General features: G+C 36.0%; 4 protein-coding genes across 7 annotated transcripts; 1 reads left to right on the top strand and 3 right to left on the bottom strand.

Annotated features, from left to right (window-relative positions):
- The first annotated feature begins 1986 nt into the window (after positions 1-1986).
- LOC127260854 (transcription factor TGA6-like) lies at positions 1987-4748 on the top strand. 2 transcript variants are annotated; one of them, XM_051288838.1, is made up of 12 exons: positions 1987-2078; positions 2148-2256; positions 2414-2499; positions 2609-2688; positions 2786-2953; positions 3033-3116; positions 3189-3248; positions 3352-3429; positions 3506-3566; positions 3638-3909; positions 3988-4233; positions 4325-4748. In XM_051288838.1, the coding sequence occupies exons 2-12, from the start codon at positions 2168-2170 to the stop codon at positions 4469-4471; spliced, it is 1371 nt and encodes a 456-aa protein (XP_051144795.1). In that variant the 5' UTR covers positions 1987-2078; positions 2148-2167; the 3' UTR covers positions 4472-4748. The 2 variants fall into 2 exon arrangements, with proteins under 2 accessions (XP_051144795.1, XP_051144794.1); XM_051288837.1 differs by having other exon boundaries at positions 1999-2256.
- A 9-nt stretch (positions 4749-4757) lies between these two features.
- LOC127260855 (uncharacterized) lies at positions 4758-6020 on the bottom strand. The gene is made up of 2 exons (XM_051288839.1): positions 4945-6020; positions 4758-4844 (listed from the first exon to the last, which is right to left on the bottom strand). The coding sequence occupies exons 1-2, from the start codon at positions 5297-5299 to the stop codon at positions 4798-4800; spliced, it is 402 nt and encodes a 133-aa protein (XP_051144796.1). The 5' UTR covers positions 5300-6020; the 3' UTR covers positions 4758-4797.
- Positions 6021-6228: 208 nt separating this feature from the next.
- On the bottom strand, positions 6229-10241 carry LOC127260853 (putative late blight resistance protein homolog R1A-10). Of its 3 annotated transcripts, none has more exons than XM_051288836.1 (3): positions 9707-10241; positions 6801-9040; positions 6229-6476 (listed from the first exon to the last, which is right to left on the bottom strand). In XM_051288836.1, the coding sequence occupies exons 1-2, from the start codon at positions 10145-10147 to the stop codon at positions 6812-6814; spliced, it is 2670 nt and encodes an 889-aa protein (XP_051144793.1). In that variant the 5' UTR covers positions 10148-10241; the 3' UTR covers positions 6229-6476; positions 6801-6811. The 3 variants fall into 3 exon arrangements, with proteins under 3 accessions (XP_051144793.1, XP_051144792.1, XP_051144790.1); XM_051288835.1 differs by having other exon boundaries at positions 6229-6473; XM_051288833.1 differs by having other exon boundaries at positions 6229-6557; positions 9707-10240.
- A 704-nt stretch (positions 10242-10945) lies between these two features.
- On the bottom strand, positions 10946-17018 carry LOC127260938 (serine/threonine-protein phosphatase 2A 65 kDa regulatory subunit A beta isoform). The gene is made up of 13 exons (XM_051289007.1): positions 16852-17018; positions 15713-16123; positions 14866-15112; positions 14465-14577; positions 14026-14105; positions 13557-13698; positions 13368-13448; positions 12658-12762; positions 12405-12587; positions 11996-12088; positions 11647-11786; positions 11489-11555; positions 10946-11372 (listed from the first exon to the last, which is right to left on the bottom strand). Exons 2-13 carry the CDS (start codon positions 16103-16105, stop codon positions 11256-11258), a joined length of 1761 nt encoding a protein of 586 aa, XP_051144964.1. The 5' UTR covers positions 16106-16123; positions 16852-17018; the 3' UTR covers positions 10946-11255.
- Positions 17019-17474: the final 456 nt, after the last annotated feature.

The following is a 17474-nucleotide window of genomic DNA, read 5'->3' as shown; positions in this document are numbered from 1 at the left end:
AAGGAGACAAGTAAAAGGAAGGAGCACATTTTTAGGAGACAAAGTGAATATTATTTATTTAGAGATATCTATTTTATTTTATTTTTTTAGAAAATCATTTTCCAAGAAATCAATGGAATTTCAATAGATAACTCATATAAAAATGTAGCTTATTATTATTATTATTATTATTATTATTATCATTATTGTCGTCGTCACATAAAGTAATAAAATTCTTATTTTACAAGATATAATAATCTTAAATAATGATACACTATATTGAACTTTAATTTAAGATTTTAACTTTAGCCCATTAATATACATGCAATAAAATAATCTAGAGTATATCTGTCTGTTTGTTGCTCAACACTATACTTAGGGTGTGTTTGTTTGGGGGTTTGGATTTTGAGTTGGGATTTGAATAGTAAAAATTTTGAATTTGAATAGTTGTATGATGTGATATAAATAGGGTTTGATGTGATATTTTGAATATAAAATTGATTTTTAGTATAATATAAAAAATGAAAAATAGGTGTTTGATTTGATGTTTTTTGGGGGAAAAAATTGGATGAATAGTGGAAATCCACCAAAATCCTTCAAACAAACACACCCTTAGTTTATTATACTAATATTTTAAAATATAAACTAAATAAGAATATGAATAAAAAATATTCTTTTCTTCTCAAGTATCGTACTTACATTGTCATTTTTGTACATCATACATTTCATATTACTTTTTTTTAAAAAAAGAACTATACATTGAATTTTATTTAAAATTTAAAATTTATGAATTTATAAATTTTAATTTATAATTATTTTTTATTATATGATAATTATTTTTATAAATATATGTTTAATTATTTACTAATTATATATTTCCTTATCTATCGTAACATGGACACGAAACTAAGACGAAGGAAGTATATCATTAATTAAAAAAAATTCATGTCAATAAATATATCATCTCACAAATATTGGTTAGGGTATAAAATTAAACGTTGAACTAAATTTTCAGTTAATTAAATAAATTCATTCAATACAAATAATATATATCATTTGATATTTGTTCGATCAAGTTTAATTTAATTTTTCATATTTTTTTCGGTTAATTGAACTGAACCAACTATATTTATATATTTTAAATTTTATATTAATAATTATATTATATTCAGTTTGGTCCAGTCTAGTTTGAAATATTTGTAATTAATTAAAACTTTAGTTATTTGTTAATATATCTATTTTTAGATTTGATCGGTTTAAACTATTTGCAAACTGCAAATATTTTTAGATAACTGAACGTTCAGTTAACAACTGTTTCGAATGTTTATTAATTTATTTTGAAATACCAAATACATGCCGTGTTCACTCTTAAATATTGAGTTTATTTGTTGAATATTTTGATTTGAATATTATTTATAATTTCAAATATTTGTTCAATTCAATCTGTATATCTAATATCAGTACATTTATAAATATTCCAACTGTATATACTCTTGAATATAAAAATAATATGAATAATATAAAAATAATGTATTTGTATAGAATAATAATTTATAAAAAAAAAACTAAATATATATTTATCATATATTATATGTTAAAAATTGTATAAAAATATATAATTCTATGAACAAAGCCATTTTTAAAAGAAAACAGACATTAATTTAATAGTGATAAACGGGTGTCTTCTTATTCTAATGATTGTCGTTCCGGATCCGGAGACCAGGCGGATCCACGCCATTGATTAGTGCGGGCCCCACGTGATGAAAGGTTGACATCCGTTCTGGTAGTGAAAGTCCCGGAGCTTCCAGAGTGGAACAATTGCCGGCATAAATGAGTTTCGCCTGCGACAATGCCACTCGTACTTTGTCGACACTTCACCCATGGCCCACCCCCTTGCAGCACGTGGCGTGTGCACGTGACTCCTCGGACCATAAAATCCCCGCGCCAGAGGTGAAAAAAAAATTGCAGCAGTAAAATTAAAAATAAAAAAAATAAAATTCGGTCAGAGTAAAAATCAAACGGTACGGCGCTGTCATTCAGTATATCTATCGATCGAATCTTCTCCACAGACGTCGATCGGATTTATCATCTCTGACTTCGTAGGGTACTTTTCTGGCAATCTTCAGATTAAACTCGATCGAATTTACGAGCTTCGAATCCATACGTAGGTACTTTATCGACGACGGAAATGCAGAGCTACAAGGCATATGTTCCGCAGCAGGTTTCGCTGACGAGCACTGATTTGTACTGCAATTCGCAGTCTCCGTTTTATCTACGGTATCGTTCGTCTTTTTGTTAGGTTTTTTTTAATTTCATTTCATTTTTGGTTGACTGTGTATGAATATATATATATAATATAATTGCGATCGAGCTTGCATGCTATCTGGTTTTTACTTGATTTAGGTTTTTTGATTTGTGATTCATATGTATTTAGAGGAGACGACATAGGTCGGCATGGAGCTCTCGGCGAGTCGACTGGAAACGCCTTTATTCATATAGATGACGTTAATTTAAGTAGAGGTGATTATGATTGTTATGCTTCACTAATTGATCGATCAATAATTGCAGGTGTTCTTAGGAATTTTGCGAAGTGAATTATACTGTTTTAGTGATGATTCATACGTTGCAGGTTCAGATTACAGCAGCTTCAAGGCCAGCAATGTCTCGTCAGTTATGCCTAATAATTTACAGTTTGGTGAATTCACCAATGTAAGTAGTAACTGTATTGAATTATATTGATTTAGCAAATTTCCATAAAAAGGTGAATCAGAATTCAGCGCTGATCTCGGTTTGTTTCCCTTTACAGAGTTTGGGATCAGGTGAAATCGAATCATCTGGAATTATGGGGTTGGGAGCGAGTACTGAATCATTGAGTAATGGACACTTTAAGCACTGGGGAGATTCTCTGCTCGAACACCACCAAAAACTGCCAACAGATACTTCCACAAACGCACCCGATCATACCAAAAGCCAGGTTAGATTTCAATTTTTTAAATAGAACTTAATTTAATCCATACGGTTGATTTTTCACAGTTTTGGTTGCAAATCTTCAGTTTCCTGTAGTTCAGCACAAGAGCTCCATGGCTATGGTTGATTCAATTTCAATGGACTCTTCCAAGGCTGTCAATGAACAGAAGGTTAAATTTCTGTCAACGAATCATTCAGATATTTAAAACAGATTACAATTTCTGTTTCCTTCATATTTTCAGGCGCTTCGCAGGCAAGCACAGAATCGCGAAGCTGCGAGAAAGTGCAGGAAGAAAAGAAAGGTTAATTACTTTAATACTAAGAACCTACATCTCTGTTCATTACGATTTCATTCCACAATGCTCTGGCTACCTTCATATTCATTTAATTTATTTTTTACTTTAGGAATATATTCAACAGCTTGAGGACAGCCGAAAAAGGCTTAATAGGTTAGAGAAGGAGATTAAAAGAACACGCACGCAGGTAGTAAAAGCAATCCATGGTTTTTACTTTCAAGGCATCAGATTTGAGTTTTGTTGATCTTTACTCATTAATGTAGGGAACCTCTGCCGCCTCCGGGACGACATCGGTGGATCGGAGCCATTCAGTAAGCGGCAGCGGTGAGTATATGGTTTTTAAAACTGTGGATGTTGTGAGATGATTGTGTACTAATTCAGCAGAAATCTTGTAGGAGGGTCGGCATTCGATGTCGAATATACGCAGTGGCTAGACGATCACCGGCGACTTATCGATGATCTGAGATCGGCCGTAAACTCCAACGCAAGCGATGCCGAGCTGCAGCTTCTTGTTGATGAAGTGATGCTGCATTACAAAGAAGTCTTCAGGTTGAAGAGCTCCGGCGCAAAAACCGACGTGTTTCACATCCTCTCTGGGATGTGGAAAACTCCGGCGGAGAGGTGTTTCATGTGGCTCGGAGGATTCCGTTCGTCTGAGATTCTTAAGGTAGTTCAGGCAGACATTTATCATTTCATATCCATTACATCTCATATTGTCCCTGTTGTCCTAACCATCTTATCGCAGGTTCTTCGAAACCAAATCGAACATTTAACCGAGAAGCAGAAAGACGACATTAATAGTCTACAAGGATCATCTCTGCAAACAGAGGACGCATTGAACCTGGGAATGGAAGCTTTGCAGCAGTCACTTGTGGAGAAACTTTCGAATAACTCGTCTGGATCGAGCATTTCAGACAATGTCGCCGAGTACATGGAGCAGATGACCGTTGCAATGAGCAAACTCGTCATGATCGGCGACTTCCTCCATCAGGCATACTAATGATAGCCTAATATAGAAACATATATACATATGTTTGTGTGTGTGTGGATTTATTTACGAAGTAGTTATTGATCTATGACAGGCTGATCTTCTGAGGCTTAAAACACTACAACAGCTTCAGCGAATCCTGAGCACGAATCAAGCTGCGCGTGCACTGATTGCCTTCAGCGATTACAATTCGAGGATCCGAGCCTTGAGTTCTCTATGGTTAGCGCGCCCCCGGGATTGACGACAATCGTATGTTTGCAATGTAACTGTAAGAGTAAGACTGTAAGTACATCCTTTTTTTATCCTTAGTGAAGATTATTGTGTCTTTACTTTGCCATAGGCGATCTGCTTATCATGTCTCTTTAGCACTACTTTGACAAAACTTCTGTGATATTTGTGTTTTTGAATTTGCACAAAAATGATCACCAACATTAGTATGTGTGTGTATATATATGTGTATAAATGTTTTAAGAATAATCACTACAACCATCTCCATTAATATTCCACAAATTTACTTACACCAAGCGATGGTAAATATATATATATATATATATATAAATTGATCAGTTAGTTCATCCCTTCCACTCTCTTGTTTGCTCTGTTATTCTTCTTTCCTGCAACCATATATCCAGAAATCAAATTTGTCAATAAAAAGAATGTTTATCATATCATATGTGTGTGTGTATATCTATATATATATATGTCTGTGCTTACTTGATCTGTTTCTTCTTCTTCTAGAGTAGACTGCTTGTGGTATGAAAACACCTGTCCCATTTCCAGTTTTTCTCATGTTGATCATCCAAACAGGTGCTGGTACAGCACATTCCTGTTTACTCACATCCCACTTGTGATAATATCCGGCCGGAAGGCCGGAACACAGGCCCCGATTCCGGGCCTTGAATATCTCATCTACGAGATCTCCATCTCCATCTCTTTCATCTTCATCGTCATCATCGTCAGCTGTTAACTGCATAACCTGTTTTCTAAGCTCATTGTAGAAATCATCATCTCCTTCTTGAAAGTCATCCTCTTTGTGCATTTCTTTATTCAAGTAGCTCTGAAACTCCATGTGTGATTATCTTCTGCTAGTTCTTGGATTGTTTGACAATGGAGGTATTAACTAGGACACACACACACATATATATATATGTATATATATAAGTATGTATGTAAGTGGTCAACGTGGAAAGACAATGGGAAAGAGAGGTCTACAAGTCTTCTCCAAATGGCAGAGAATACATAGAATATGTGCCTGTTTTTGTATGCAGGTGAGTTGTTTTCCCGATTAGATTCATGTTATTGAAATTAAATGAGACTTTAAATACTGAAATTTATATATTAGTGAGAGAGGTCACGTGCGTCCGTTTTCTTCTTCTTCTTCTTCTTCTTATGATGATTATTAGTGGAGTATTATATTTTCCAAGTCAATAAACGCCTTATTTGGGTATAAACCGCGTTTGAGGAATCTAGACAAGTCAGTACTCAAGACAAATGGATACAGTCAAATTGTATCTATATGTTAATTAATGCCTGTGTGATGGGAATACAGAAAGACAGTCTCTCCAACAATACACGAATCATTAATAAATTCTTGAATATTAATTTAACTTGATCGAGTAAGCGCACTAACGTTGTATTTTATTAGAAGCACTATGCAGTTTATATATATATATATATATATTTCTTTGTATTGAAAATTAATAGTATATCATATTGTATGTTTGTTATCATGTATTGTATGCTGTTTGTGCTAAATGGGTTTCAATTGGCACGGAACCGTATCGCTGAACCTGGTTTTTACTTTCTTATTACATTTTTTGTCTCCAACACTTTTGAACTTGTTGTTCCCACTACATAAAAAAACATATAACTCTACAAGTTATGTGAATTAAAAGGGCCTCCATTTGACTGCAAATTTGGTATCTAGTCAAGACTAAAGAAAGCATTACAACATCAAATATTTTACAGAGGTCTCCAAGAGAAGCAATTCCAAATAAATAAAATCAAACCAAATCAAAAGTTTAGCAAGAAATGCAAATAAATATTCTGAAATACAACACACGAAATTTTACAGAGGTCTCGAAGAAATGCAATTCCAAATAGATTAAATAATCTGAAACACAACACACGAAATATAATGTGAACTATGGCAGATGCAAGAAGGTTGACAGGAATGGGAGAAACCAACACTCAACGCACCTGACCTGACATCGATTCTTGTACAATGCATCTTCGACTACTACCTGCTAGTGGCATATTCAGTAAGAACATGAGTTTGTTATATGATCAGCAAGAAGAAGATACAACAGCTCCAAGCTGCATCAAAACTGTTAAAGTCGAGCAGAAGAGAAGTTAGAGAAAGCACTTCAAAACATGTAAAAACTTGTCCTATAATTGAATAAAACAAAGAATCATCAAGAAAGATTAATACGTAAATTACGACTTCATTGCCAGCAAATCAAACAAAAACTATTGGCATGCCATGTGTAGATGAGATTTAAGAGTATTCAATAATGTAGTGTAGTGTGTAGACCTCAACTCAGTAATCAGAAATCAAAAACTTTGCTCACCAGTCATCACTTCATTGCTCCGGAGGATAAATACAGAGCTTAAATCTGGTGCCTCCGTTGTTCTGCCCTTCTTGTTTTTTTCGCTGAATTTTCCGAGCAGATTCAGCTGCTGATCTTGTGGTACAGTAGAGGTCAACTAGTTGGAGGGTTGAAATCTCTGCAAATCCTAGTGGGAGTGCTTCAAGATGGGAGCAATGTTTAAGAAAAAGATGTCGAAGTCTCGGAAAGTGATGAGCAGAAGCATTCCAGGTCTCTAACTTAGTCCTGCCGATATGTAAAACTCTCAAAGCACGAAAACCACCGTCTTCAGGTTGCCACCAGTCTCCCTCGAATGCATTGTCTTTCAGTTTAAGGATCTGGAGGTTATCCAACCTGCCTAGAATAGACATGTGCTTCCAATCGAGTAAGGTATCCGATAATGTAAGCTTTTTCAGCTTCGGAGGAAACTTGTAACTCAGAGGAAGTGTCATAAGTTTCCCCTCAGATGGCGGGCGCGGGAATACATCATTCAACAGCTTTAAATTTTCAAGATGACTCAATTTACCCAAACTATCAAATAGCATACTTCCACTCCTGTTTTCGAGAAGCATAGATACCTGACCGCGAATGCCCAAAACATTCAGATTTGGAACTCTGGCAAACACTTCTTCGCTACAACTTTCAGGGGATATCATCGAAAGTGTTTGCAGGCTACCGATCATCAAGGCATCGTCTTTACTTTTTCTTGATTTGGAAAGAGGGGATGGTAGACTTGTGGATGCATTTGTTTTTACATGCCTCAAATGAATCATCTTCCATATATCTGCCCTAATGTCAAGTGTCCGATGAGATGTCTCAATGACAAAAGTTTGAATGTTCCACAGGCAGGAGAGGGTTGCAGGAATTACCTTAAAATCACTCGAAAGAACAATGTACCTCAAGTGAACAAGTTGGGTAAGATCATTAGGAAAACGACCAAAGATTAAAGACTTAGCGTCCAATACTCTGAGCAGCATAAATGATCCAGGGATGTGTGAGTTGAGCTCAACCGGTAAGATATTTTCTTCAGCCGAGAAACACAAGAACGAACGAACTCGCGGACCATGTGGCTTTGAAGCAATATAGCTCAAGACACGGGTATGTATACAGAGGCGACGATACTTTTCTAAGGCCAGGTTGGTAGATGAATGGGTGCCTTGATCAGAATGCTTTATTTCTTGGAAAAAATTCTCTTCTGCTGCTTCAGTTTTGCAGAATTCATGCAGCATGTCATGAATGCGGCATGTTTTGATCTTACCGTTTGATCTGAATCGTCCAACCATCACTAAATTCCTATTGACAAGATCCTCCAAGTATTCCTCTGCAATATCCTCCAAAGTCATTCCCTGTTGCTCCTGAATGAACCCTTCAGCAATCCACAATCGAACCAATTTCCAAACCGGGATCTCGAAGTCTTCAGGGAACATCCCAAAGTAGATAAAGCATGACTTCAAGTGATAAGGCAAGTGATTGTAACTCAGAGATATAAACTCATTCATTCTTCGGTCCTGGCCCATGGCAATATATGCATCAACCTTATTGGCAACAGTTTCCCACCAGTCTGGACCTTTTTCAAGCAGAATCCCTCCGATTACCACGATTGCAAGGGGTAGGCCACCGCATTCATTGGCTATACGCTTCCCATATTGCACCAATTCCTCGGGGCAGTTCTCTTCACCTAGTGCCTTTCTTTGGAGCAACCTCCAACTTTCATCATTCGTTAGAAAGCGTAAGTCGTGAGGATCCCTATTAGGATTAGCATGCTTTCCAACATTCTTGATTCGACTGGTGATCAATATTCGGCTCCCCTTGTTGTTCTTGGGGAAGGCAACCTTGAGATCAGTCCAAGCTGCCTCAGTCCAAACATCATCCATTACGATTAGATATTTTCCCTTCCCAAGCTCCTCATAAAGTTTTTTAGCCAACATTTCATCGGTCATCTTATTGATAGCATCAGTGATCTGGGTGAAATGACCCAAAATGTTCAGGAACACCTCCTTTCTGCTATACTCTTGAGAAACATATACCCAAGCTCGCCTGTAGAATTCGAATTCAGTTCTAGGGTCACGGTAGACCATTTTGGCCAATGTTGTCTTCCCAAGACCGGGCATCCCAACAATCGAGATAACTTCTAAGCCATCAGATCCTCCTTTGAGAAGTCCAATCACTTTTGTTGCTTCATCTTCAAAACCCACAACATTGTCCTCTTCAACTATGGGAGGCTGTTAAAAATTGGGAAAACAACTTAGCCACAAAAAAATTCAACAAATTAATACAGGTATGCATCAGATCAATTTCAGATCACTCAAACACATTTGTGCAGTTCTCTATCAAACAAAATGCATTTCAACACTATAGATCAAGATGAATTCAGAACTCAATCAAGACTTTGGATTACTTATGAACCTAAACTCATTCGTCAACAAATAATGTTCCAATGTCCTAGAGGTCATAGACAACAATAGAAGAGTCTTATCTTGTATGTTCTTGGCATTAAAAGGTTTCACAGCCTACACTCACAGCTTGCTTACAAAACATTTCGTATATTTACTAGCATAGCATTCAAAAAGTTGTAACAATTAGAACACCGTTGCCATATAGAGCATAAATGTTGAATAAGATTAATGTTTCCATACTAGTATCCAGACAATATCAGCAGGATTCATACAATAAATGCACTACAGCTAAAATGTGGTATGAACTCAAGCTTATATGTCCACATGCCACTCTAACCTCACGAGTAACCTATCCAGAACAAAACTGTGCTTAAATTAACCTAACAATCAGACTCACTGCATACAATTTAAAGCTCTCCATAAAGTAGGGAATAATAACAGAAGCAATCTAATGATTAAACAACAAACCACGGTCATCTATTGAATCATTACCTTTTTCTCTTTGGTGCCTTTGCCAGCTCCATCCGGATCGGTTAGAGCTTCAAATCCAAATTTCTTATTATCGTAAATATCCTTCACCTTCGCCCTAATCTTCTCGATTTTCTTTGCCAGCTGGCGGAGCGTTGCGTTATAATCAAGGATGTGAATCATTTTCTCTATGACCTTCCGAGCCTTGTGGTGTGCTTTTGTAGCAACAAAGGTGTCGATGGCATCCTCAGCTTCGTACACGACGTCTCTGATCTGCTTGACCAGCTCCTTGAGTATCTGATTGCTGCGGCGCTTTTCGGTGGAATCCTTGAGGAAAGCTTTGAACAAGCAGAGGTCGTTGTAGAGGAACTCGACCTGATCCTTGATGTCGAGAATCAAGCTGGCGTTGTAGAGAAGCAGCTGCTTCAAATTCTCCAGCAGAAACTCGACCGCCGCGTCCGCCATTGATCATCGGAACACTTCTTCCTCGCATAATTGGAGCGAGAAATGGCGGAGGAAGCAATTTATGGAAGACTTGGGAGTTGACTACACTCAGCCTCAGCTCCCGCGTTGCTTTTCTTTTTTTTTTTTTTTTTCTTTTTTTTCTTTTTTTTAAACCTCACACAAATGCACCTTCCGGATTGAACCGAGTCATCTCACATCGTTATATAGTTAACTTTTATTTTTTTAATAAAAATTCAATACTTTTTTTTATAAAACCTTACAACAAAATTTAAATAAAAAAAATTAAAATTAAAATAAATCTCAAGTTTTTTAAAAAAAAACATAACCTAAGATATATTACAAATAACTATATAAAAATATTTTAAAATTTAATTAAATTAATTTATATTTATTAAATATATTTAATATTAATAAATTTATTAAAATTAAACTTATCTAACTGTTATAAAACCTACGGTACATAATAAGATTTTATTTAAAAATAATATATTAAATAATAAAAAATATAAATAAACATTTTAATAGTAAAATTATTTATATTTAAAATAATTTATCTAATAACAAATGTCAAAAGATTATTTAAAAATATTTTTTGTTAATTCATTTTAAAATCTTTAATTACATATTTATTTTGTAAGTAAGTACAAAAACAATAAACTAAGGGCCCAGTTTTAGAAGTGGCCGACCCGGGCGGGGCCCAGGGCCGGCGCTGCCGTTATGCACTTTCGGCCGTTGACTTGGGATAATCAGACCTCATAGACTAATCCAAATATTAGACACCAATGGATGGATGGGTAATGAGAATCAAAATACTACACTTGCTCAAGCCTTAATGTTAACCGATACAATTGAAAATACAGTGCTAATAATATGACAACGACCACGACGACGATGAAGTCTAAACATTTGCAAGACTATGGGGAAAAATATGGAACAACAATGGACGAGACTCAGGACAACAAAGATATCTATATATAGATATATATATATATATATAATACTTGAAAACAAACAAAGGAGGATTGGATTATCCATCCAAGATCTATCAGATCACACTAACAGAGAAAATGGCAATCACAAGACAACTACACTTTGCCGTCGTTGCTGTCTAGCTTGACATCACATGATCGATTGATTGCAATGCTTGATTCGCAAAAAAGCGGACGTCGACATCGGGGTCCTCCGCAAGGTCTACCAATGCGGGGCGAATCGTTTTCTCCACTACCTACAGAATGAAGGCATGCCATTGTTAAGTCATCCTAGGATGTATTTGTATATATTATGAGATTTATCGTAAGCCAATATGTGAGGAAGAGAAAGAATGAAAACTCGAGGACTTACAGATTGATCGACAATGGGTATCATGGATTGCAACACCTTGGCCACGTTAAATTTAATGTTGGGTACCCTGCATAATATAGTAGTAGTTCTGTGTTAATGTGGAAACTGTGTAAATTGCTAGTTATGGTGTTGGGGTGGGTGTGGAAAGACGACTCTACCTGTCCTTGGTTGCATTAACAATCACGGGTAATAATTTAGAGCAGGTTATTTCAGCACCCATGACTGGAGCAAGTAGCGAAATTGCGCGAAGAACAGTCATGCGATATAGATAGTGTGGATTGTTTACCATATCCAAAACCTGCGGAAAAAAATTCCGACCACTGGGTAAGCCTATACCAAACATGTCAAAATTGATTATAAAACACAAGGCCTCTCAAATGTTTACCCTTCTATTCACATAAAACAAGTTGACCATTAAAATCCTATAACATTCTGTTGGTAAAGTAACAGCATTGGTAAATCAAAGAAACAGCAAATGGAAGCATTTTTAAATATTCAATCACAAACCTGAGGAACAATGTGTTGCATTGCCCATTCTGGACCAAATTCTTCTGCCAGACGTTTCAAATTGTTAGCTGCAGCATCCCGAATAGAGTGAACCTGCAAATATGTCCGAAAGTTAAAGACATAAGTTGTAAGTCATGCTTATCCAAACATAGGGGGGCAGAGGGAGATGAGGAGCACGAGATGAATACGAGAATTATCCTCATTAACAGTAGAAAATGACAAAAAAGAGAGTGCAAAGAAAACAATTTTAGGTTAAAGTGAAACATGAAACATATTAAAGATCACATCAAAGGCATGGATTTCAATTTTCAAACAGGCAGCTTCTACAGCCCTATTGCTTCCCATCAGATAAATGGAAAGATGATTATAAAACTAAAAATACACATGTTAGCAACTGGTAATATCCAACCTTGTCCTGAAGCCACTGCATGCAAAGGGCACCAAGCTTATCATCGAAAAATCCAACACCCAACTGACTAGCCAGCAAGGGAATATATTCTATGATGGCAAGCCGAACTCTCCAGTGCCTATCCTCTGCCAGCTCAACGATCGCAGGTAACAATGATTGAGAAAGTAAGTCAATTCCAATAACCTGTGTGTACCAAAAAGCATATTAGCTGGAAGAAATTGGACATAAACACAAAAAATGGACCACCACAGACCTGGTTGACTTGATCCAGCTTGCTAATGATATTGAGGCGAACATCAGGAAATTCATCTTTCAAAAGGGAAAGAAATATGGGAAGAAGTTGTTCAATTGTTGCATCCTGTATCAGCCAGAAAATACAATCACAAAACATGTTCAGATCGATAAGCACGTCACTAAGAAGGTAAGAAGAAAAACATGCCATATTTAACAAAAATGTTACAACTTACAATGATATAAAGCAGGTAAATGACAATGAAATGATAAAGATGCATTGGTTGGATAGGAATAAACTATATGATCGATTGAAATTTCACCTTGCATCAGAATCAAAACAAAAGAATCTACTGTTTAAGGATGAAAAGGCATCTAGTACTTTCCTTCTTTTTTTGTTTTATGAGTCATAAAAAGCCTACATTAACCAGATGCAAAAAGTCAATCAAAGAGGAAAAATAATAAACAGTGTCAATTAACAGGATATTGAACCTATGTGAGGTAGCTGAAGCTTAACAAGGAAAATGTCAAGAACCATGCGCTTGATAGGCAAAGAGCTATCAACAATACAATAAGAACACCGCTATAACAAACTCAATTGTGTTGACAGAAAATTTATTAGTATGCAAGCAAGTAAACTAAACAAGCACATGAATAGCAGCCTCTTAGCATTGAAATCATTTCAGACTCCTTATGTAAATATGACTACTAGAATTTGCAAAAAGTGGTCACCTTTCCTAAAACAGGAGCCATTCCCATTATCACTGATGCCAAGGCAGACCTCACATGCTGTGAAGAATCGGAAGATAATTCCTGCAACCAATCACCTCCAATTATGATACAAGCAAAGGAGGTCATTGTAAAATAGATTCCCAACTATACAAAGATCCAGCTTCATTCATGCAGAAAATTGGGGGATACCTTCACACATGGAAGAATGTGCTGAATAGCAAGATCAGGACTAAGAATTCGACAAAATTTTGTTACTTTTCCAGCAGCAGCTATTCTCACTTCAGCTTCATTGTCGCGGAGCAGGCGGACATATGCAGGAACCAAATCCGTCCTTGACACATCAAATGACTCGAATTATGAACAAGGTCAGAGGAAAAAGAAGATACTCTATTTATCAATGCCACTATATTCCATAAAAAAAAATGTTCATGGCAATCATATATTAACACTAGAAAAGTATGTGTGCTTCAGTCAGACACTGGCACCAGTACAAATTACACAAAACCACAAAAGAGAAATTGAATAACAAATAGCATTATCAAATACACAGGGATAAAACTACACATTGTAAAATCTTATGCATTACCAAAAAGACAAAGGGGTGGGAAATATAATGTCATATAAGATATAAAATCAAAAAAGAAGATAAAAACAATACCGAGTGGGTTCAGGGCCCACAGCTTCACATAGCTCATAGAGTTGGTTGGCAACCATGTAACGCACACGCCAAGACTTATCCTGACATACACGAAAACAGAACACATTAAAACAAAGGAGGGTAGGAAAGAAGGGAGCCAATAAAATTTATTATTCTAAGTGATCGCCGTAAGATAAAATTCTAGATATATGCCAATAAAGTCGAAGTTACTTGATATTGCTCTTAAATTGGAAAGCTACAAAAGTACAGCATTTAATTCAGAAAAGATGATCAGATATTCTTTCCACCAACATAGGCCATATCAAACAGCAGAAACCCCGCATAAAAATTGTCAATAAAACAAGTTAAACTGATCCAATGGTAATCACTGGAATGAAATAATAGCAGGTCCAGCATTAATAATTAGGAAAATCAACATTCAACAACATCACAAACGTACCTGTGAGAAGTTAACGATTACAGGGAGAATATGTGCAACACAATCTTGAGGTTCTAATAGCTTTCCAAGAGCAGCAGAGCCCTCAACAGCTAGCAAGCGAACAGAATCCTGATCTGATAAAGAGAATAGCATTAGTTAAACACCAGCCTACCTATCCTGTTACATTTGTCATTGTGTTGATAAACTTTATGTAAGATATTCCACTTAAATTACTTTACTCATTTATCCTGCACATAAATAGGACATGATTTTTTTACCTTTATTTCCTATTTGAAACTTCTATAAGCAGCACATATCCTAACCATAGGTATCTCATTTATCAATTGAGTTAAATTCCAAGAACCATCCAGTTATCAGAAAATTATTAAGTATCCACAAAAGCTGGAGGTTCAAGGTTTTACCATCTTGTGTAAGATCCTCAAACATAGCCATGATATCAGTCTTAAGATGAGCAGCTTCCACAGTGGCTGCAAACTTCCCCAAATTTGTTGCAGCAGCCCTCCTTACCATAGGCATATCATCTTGACACAGTTGGGCATATATTGACCTCAATTCAGTCTTTAATATATCCGGGGCACTTGGGTAAGCAATATGAAAAAGCCCACAAGCTGAAACTCGAGCCGTGAACCACTCACCAGCTGCCAGCCTCTGAAATTGAAAATACAAGTATATGCAAAAACCTAACATGAGAACCTAACGAAGAGGCACAGCTTCCATATCAAAACAGGTAGAGGCAAATTCATGCATTTCCAAAAGAAGGACATTATTGATATCAACATAATTACTTATTTAAACATATTCCACAATAGAACTTCCAGAAAAATCTTTAACCATTTGCAAACTACTTGAAGGAGGAAGAAGCAAGAATCATAAATTTAAACAACAACAAAAGTCACATAGTATAATGCTTCCGAAATTTCCAACTATGGCACAGTATCCTCCTCCCTAGCACAGAAACAGAGAGAAAAAACTGCATTCGCCCCTTGAAAATGAACTGCAAAATGTATCATGCTTGAATATACACATAGGCTGTGGATGGTTATTAGTAAAATGATTTCTCCTCTCATTTCTAAAATTTGTAGCGAGCAAGGCTGAAATGAAGGAAACAAGAACCACACAAAGAAAAACAGAAAGAATTAACAATAATACCAACTCTGACACTTGTTTCACCAATGACATAACCCCTAACGTCATAGCAATCTCAGTAGCAATAACACAAACTAACAAATAGCATAATCTATATCTGACCTTCACAAGAGGAATAAATGAGTCAACCAAATCGCTTTCTCTCATCTGTGATCCTATTCGGCATAATGACTCTACAGCTTTGTCCCTAACACATGTCTCCTCCACGGTACAAAGTGTTTCAAGAGGAGGGAGCAATACATGAGCATGCTCCACCCCTCCAACATATGGAATGAAAACACCCAATTCTTCAGCCATGGCAAGTAGCACCTCATCATCATCGTCATTATTCTCACTCAGAAATGGGATCAACTCTTTTCGAGTCCTTTCCTCCCCAAGCGCCCGCGCTATAGTGGACAGTCTACGTATGGAGTTTAATCGTAGTTGAATGTCATCATTCTTCAGCTCATCTATCAATACTGCTATTGGATACAGTGGCTCGTCCACCATGGACATTGTCACAAATTAATTTTCCTGTAGAGACGATATTGATCAAAACAAATTTCGAAACAGAAATGAATATTATGTAATCTACAAGATAAATAACAGCAAGATTTTCCAAATGCAGAGGAAAAAAAGAAAATGACTATTCATTACAAGAAACCCGCATCCGGATTGACATTCGATCCTACAACACAGTGTAAAATGAAGCAGAATAATTGCTTAGCCCCTTTTAGAAAGGGAAATCTGGTTATCCAAATCCACCAAAGCTCTTCAGACGTTATTAGCAAAGAAGTTTTCTCTGAAACAAACGTTGTTCTCCAATAGCATTTAGAAACAAGTGATGCAAACGTCTCTGCTAGGAAAAACCAGCTCAATTTTCTTTCTAAGATTCCCTAGAGGCTAGAATACCAAATCCTAGCCGCAGTTCAGAAAGGGCAAACGGAGTAAAACTTTCAATTTCAAATTTCAAATTTAATTACAAAACTGCAGAACGAACCACACGTTCAATCAGATGTAAACTACGAGTCAAAACTGCAGAACGAACCACACGTTCAATCAGATGTAAACTACGAGTCTATCATCGATTCAATTAAAATAAACGAACACAGATAAAAACCCAATAGGAAAAATCTAAGATCTGGCAGCGAAACGAATCGAAATCTCAAAACAAGACCAGACCTCAAACACACACAAAAAACGCATAGATTGATGCTATGAAGTTCCACAAAAACGTAGAAACAAGAAAATTGAAGACTCACCAGAGGCTGCGACTGCGAGTTCCGGCCGGCTTCCTCCGATCCAAAGGGTGTTGGAGATTCAAAGAGATCTCTGTAACTCCAGATGCGCTTTCATGTAAATCGCGAAGGCCGATACCTTCCCCTTTCTTTGCTATTATTTTTATTTTTTACTATGCCGAAAAAACGTTGCGACACTAAATGCGACTTTAAGACCTTTGATAAAATCGTCACCGTCTTATGCCAATTTGGGATTTGGCCTTTCTCGGTCACAAAAGTCACGTGACTGACTGCTAATAAAGAGAAATGGATTATACGTTATATTTACACAGTTTTTTTTTTTTTTTTTTTTATGTAATTGATAAATTTGTTTTTAATGGTATTATAGAAATTAAAAGTAGTAAATGAATGAAGGATAAAAAAAATAAAATTTGTGTTTAAAAAAAAAAATATGACAATACTTATTGGACGTCTCAAAATAGAAAAATAGGATTTTTTTATGGATGGAGAATATATAATTAAATGTAATATTCAAAAAAAAATTGACTAAAGGATTTGTTTGGTTACAAATTGGAGATGCTATATAACTTTTTATTCTTTTCATCTTAATTACTCGTTACGGTATCTATGTGATCCATAGTTTACTT

Source organism: Andrographis paniculata, unplaced genomic scaffold (genome assembly GCF_009805555.1).
Source record: "Andrographis paniculata isolate CXL003 unplaced genomic scaffold, ASM980555v1 Contig62END, whole genome shotgun sequence".
Lineage (NCBI taxonomy): Eukaryota > Viridiplantae > Streptophyta > Magnoliopsida > Lamiales > Acanthaceae > Andrographis > Andrographis paniculata.
Note: the sequence above shows the minus strand (reverse complement) of the source record. Positions and strands in the feature narration are given on the sequence as shown.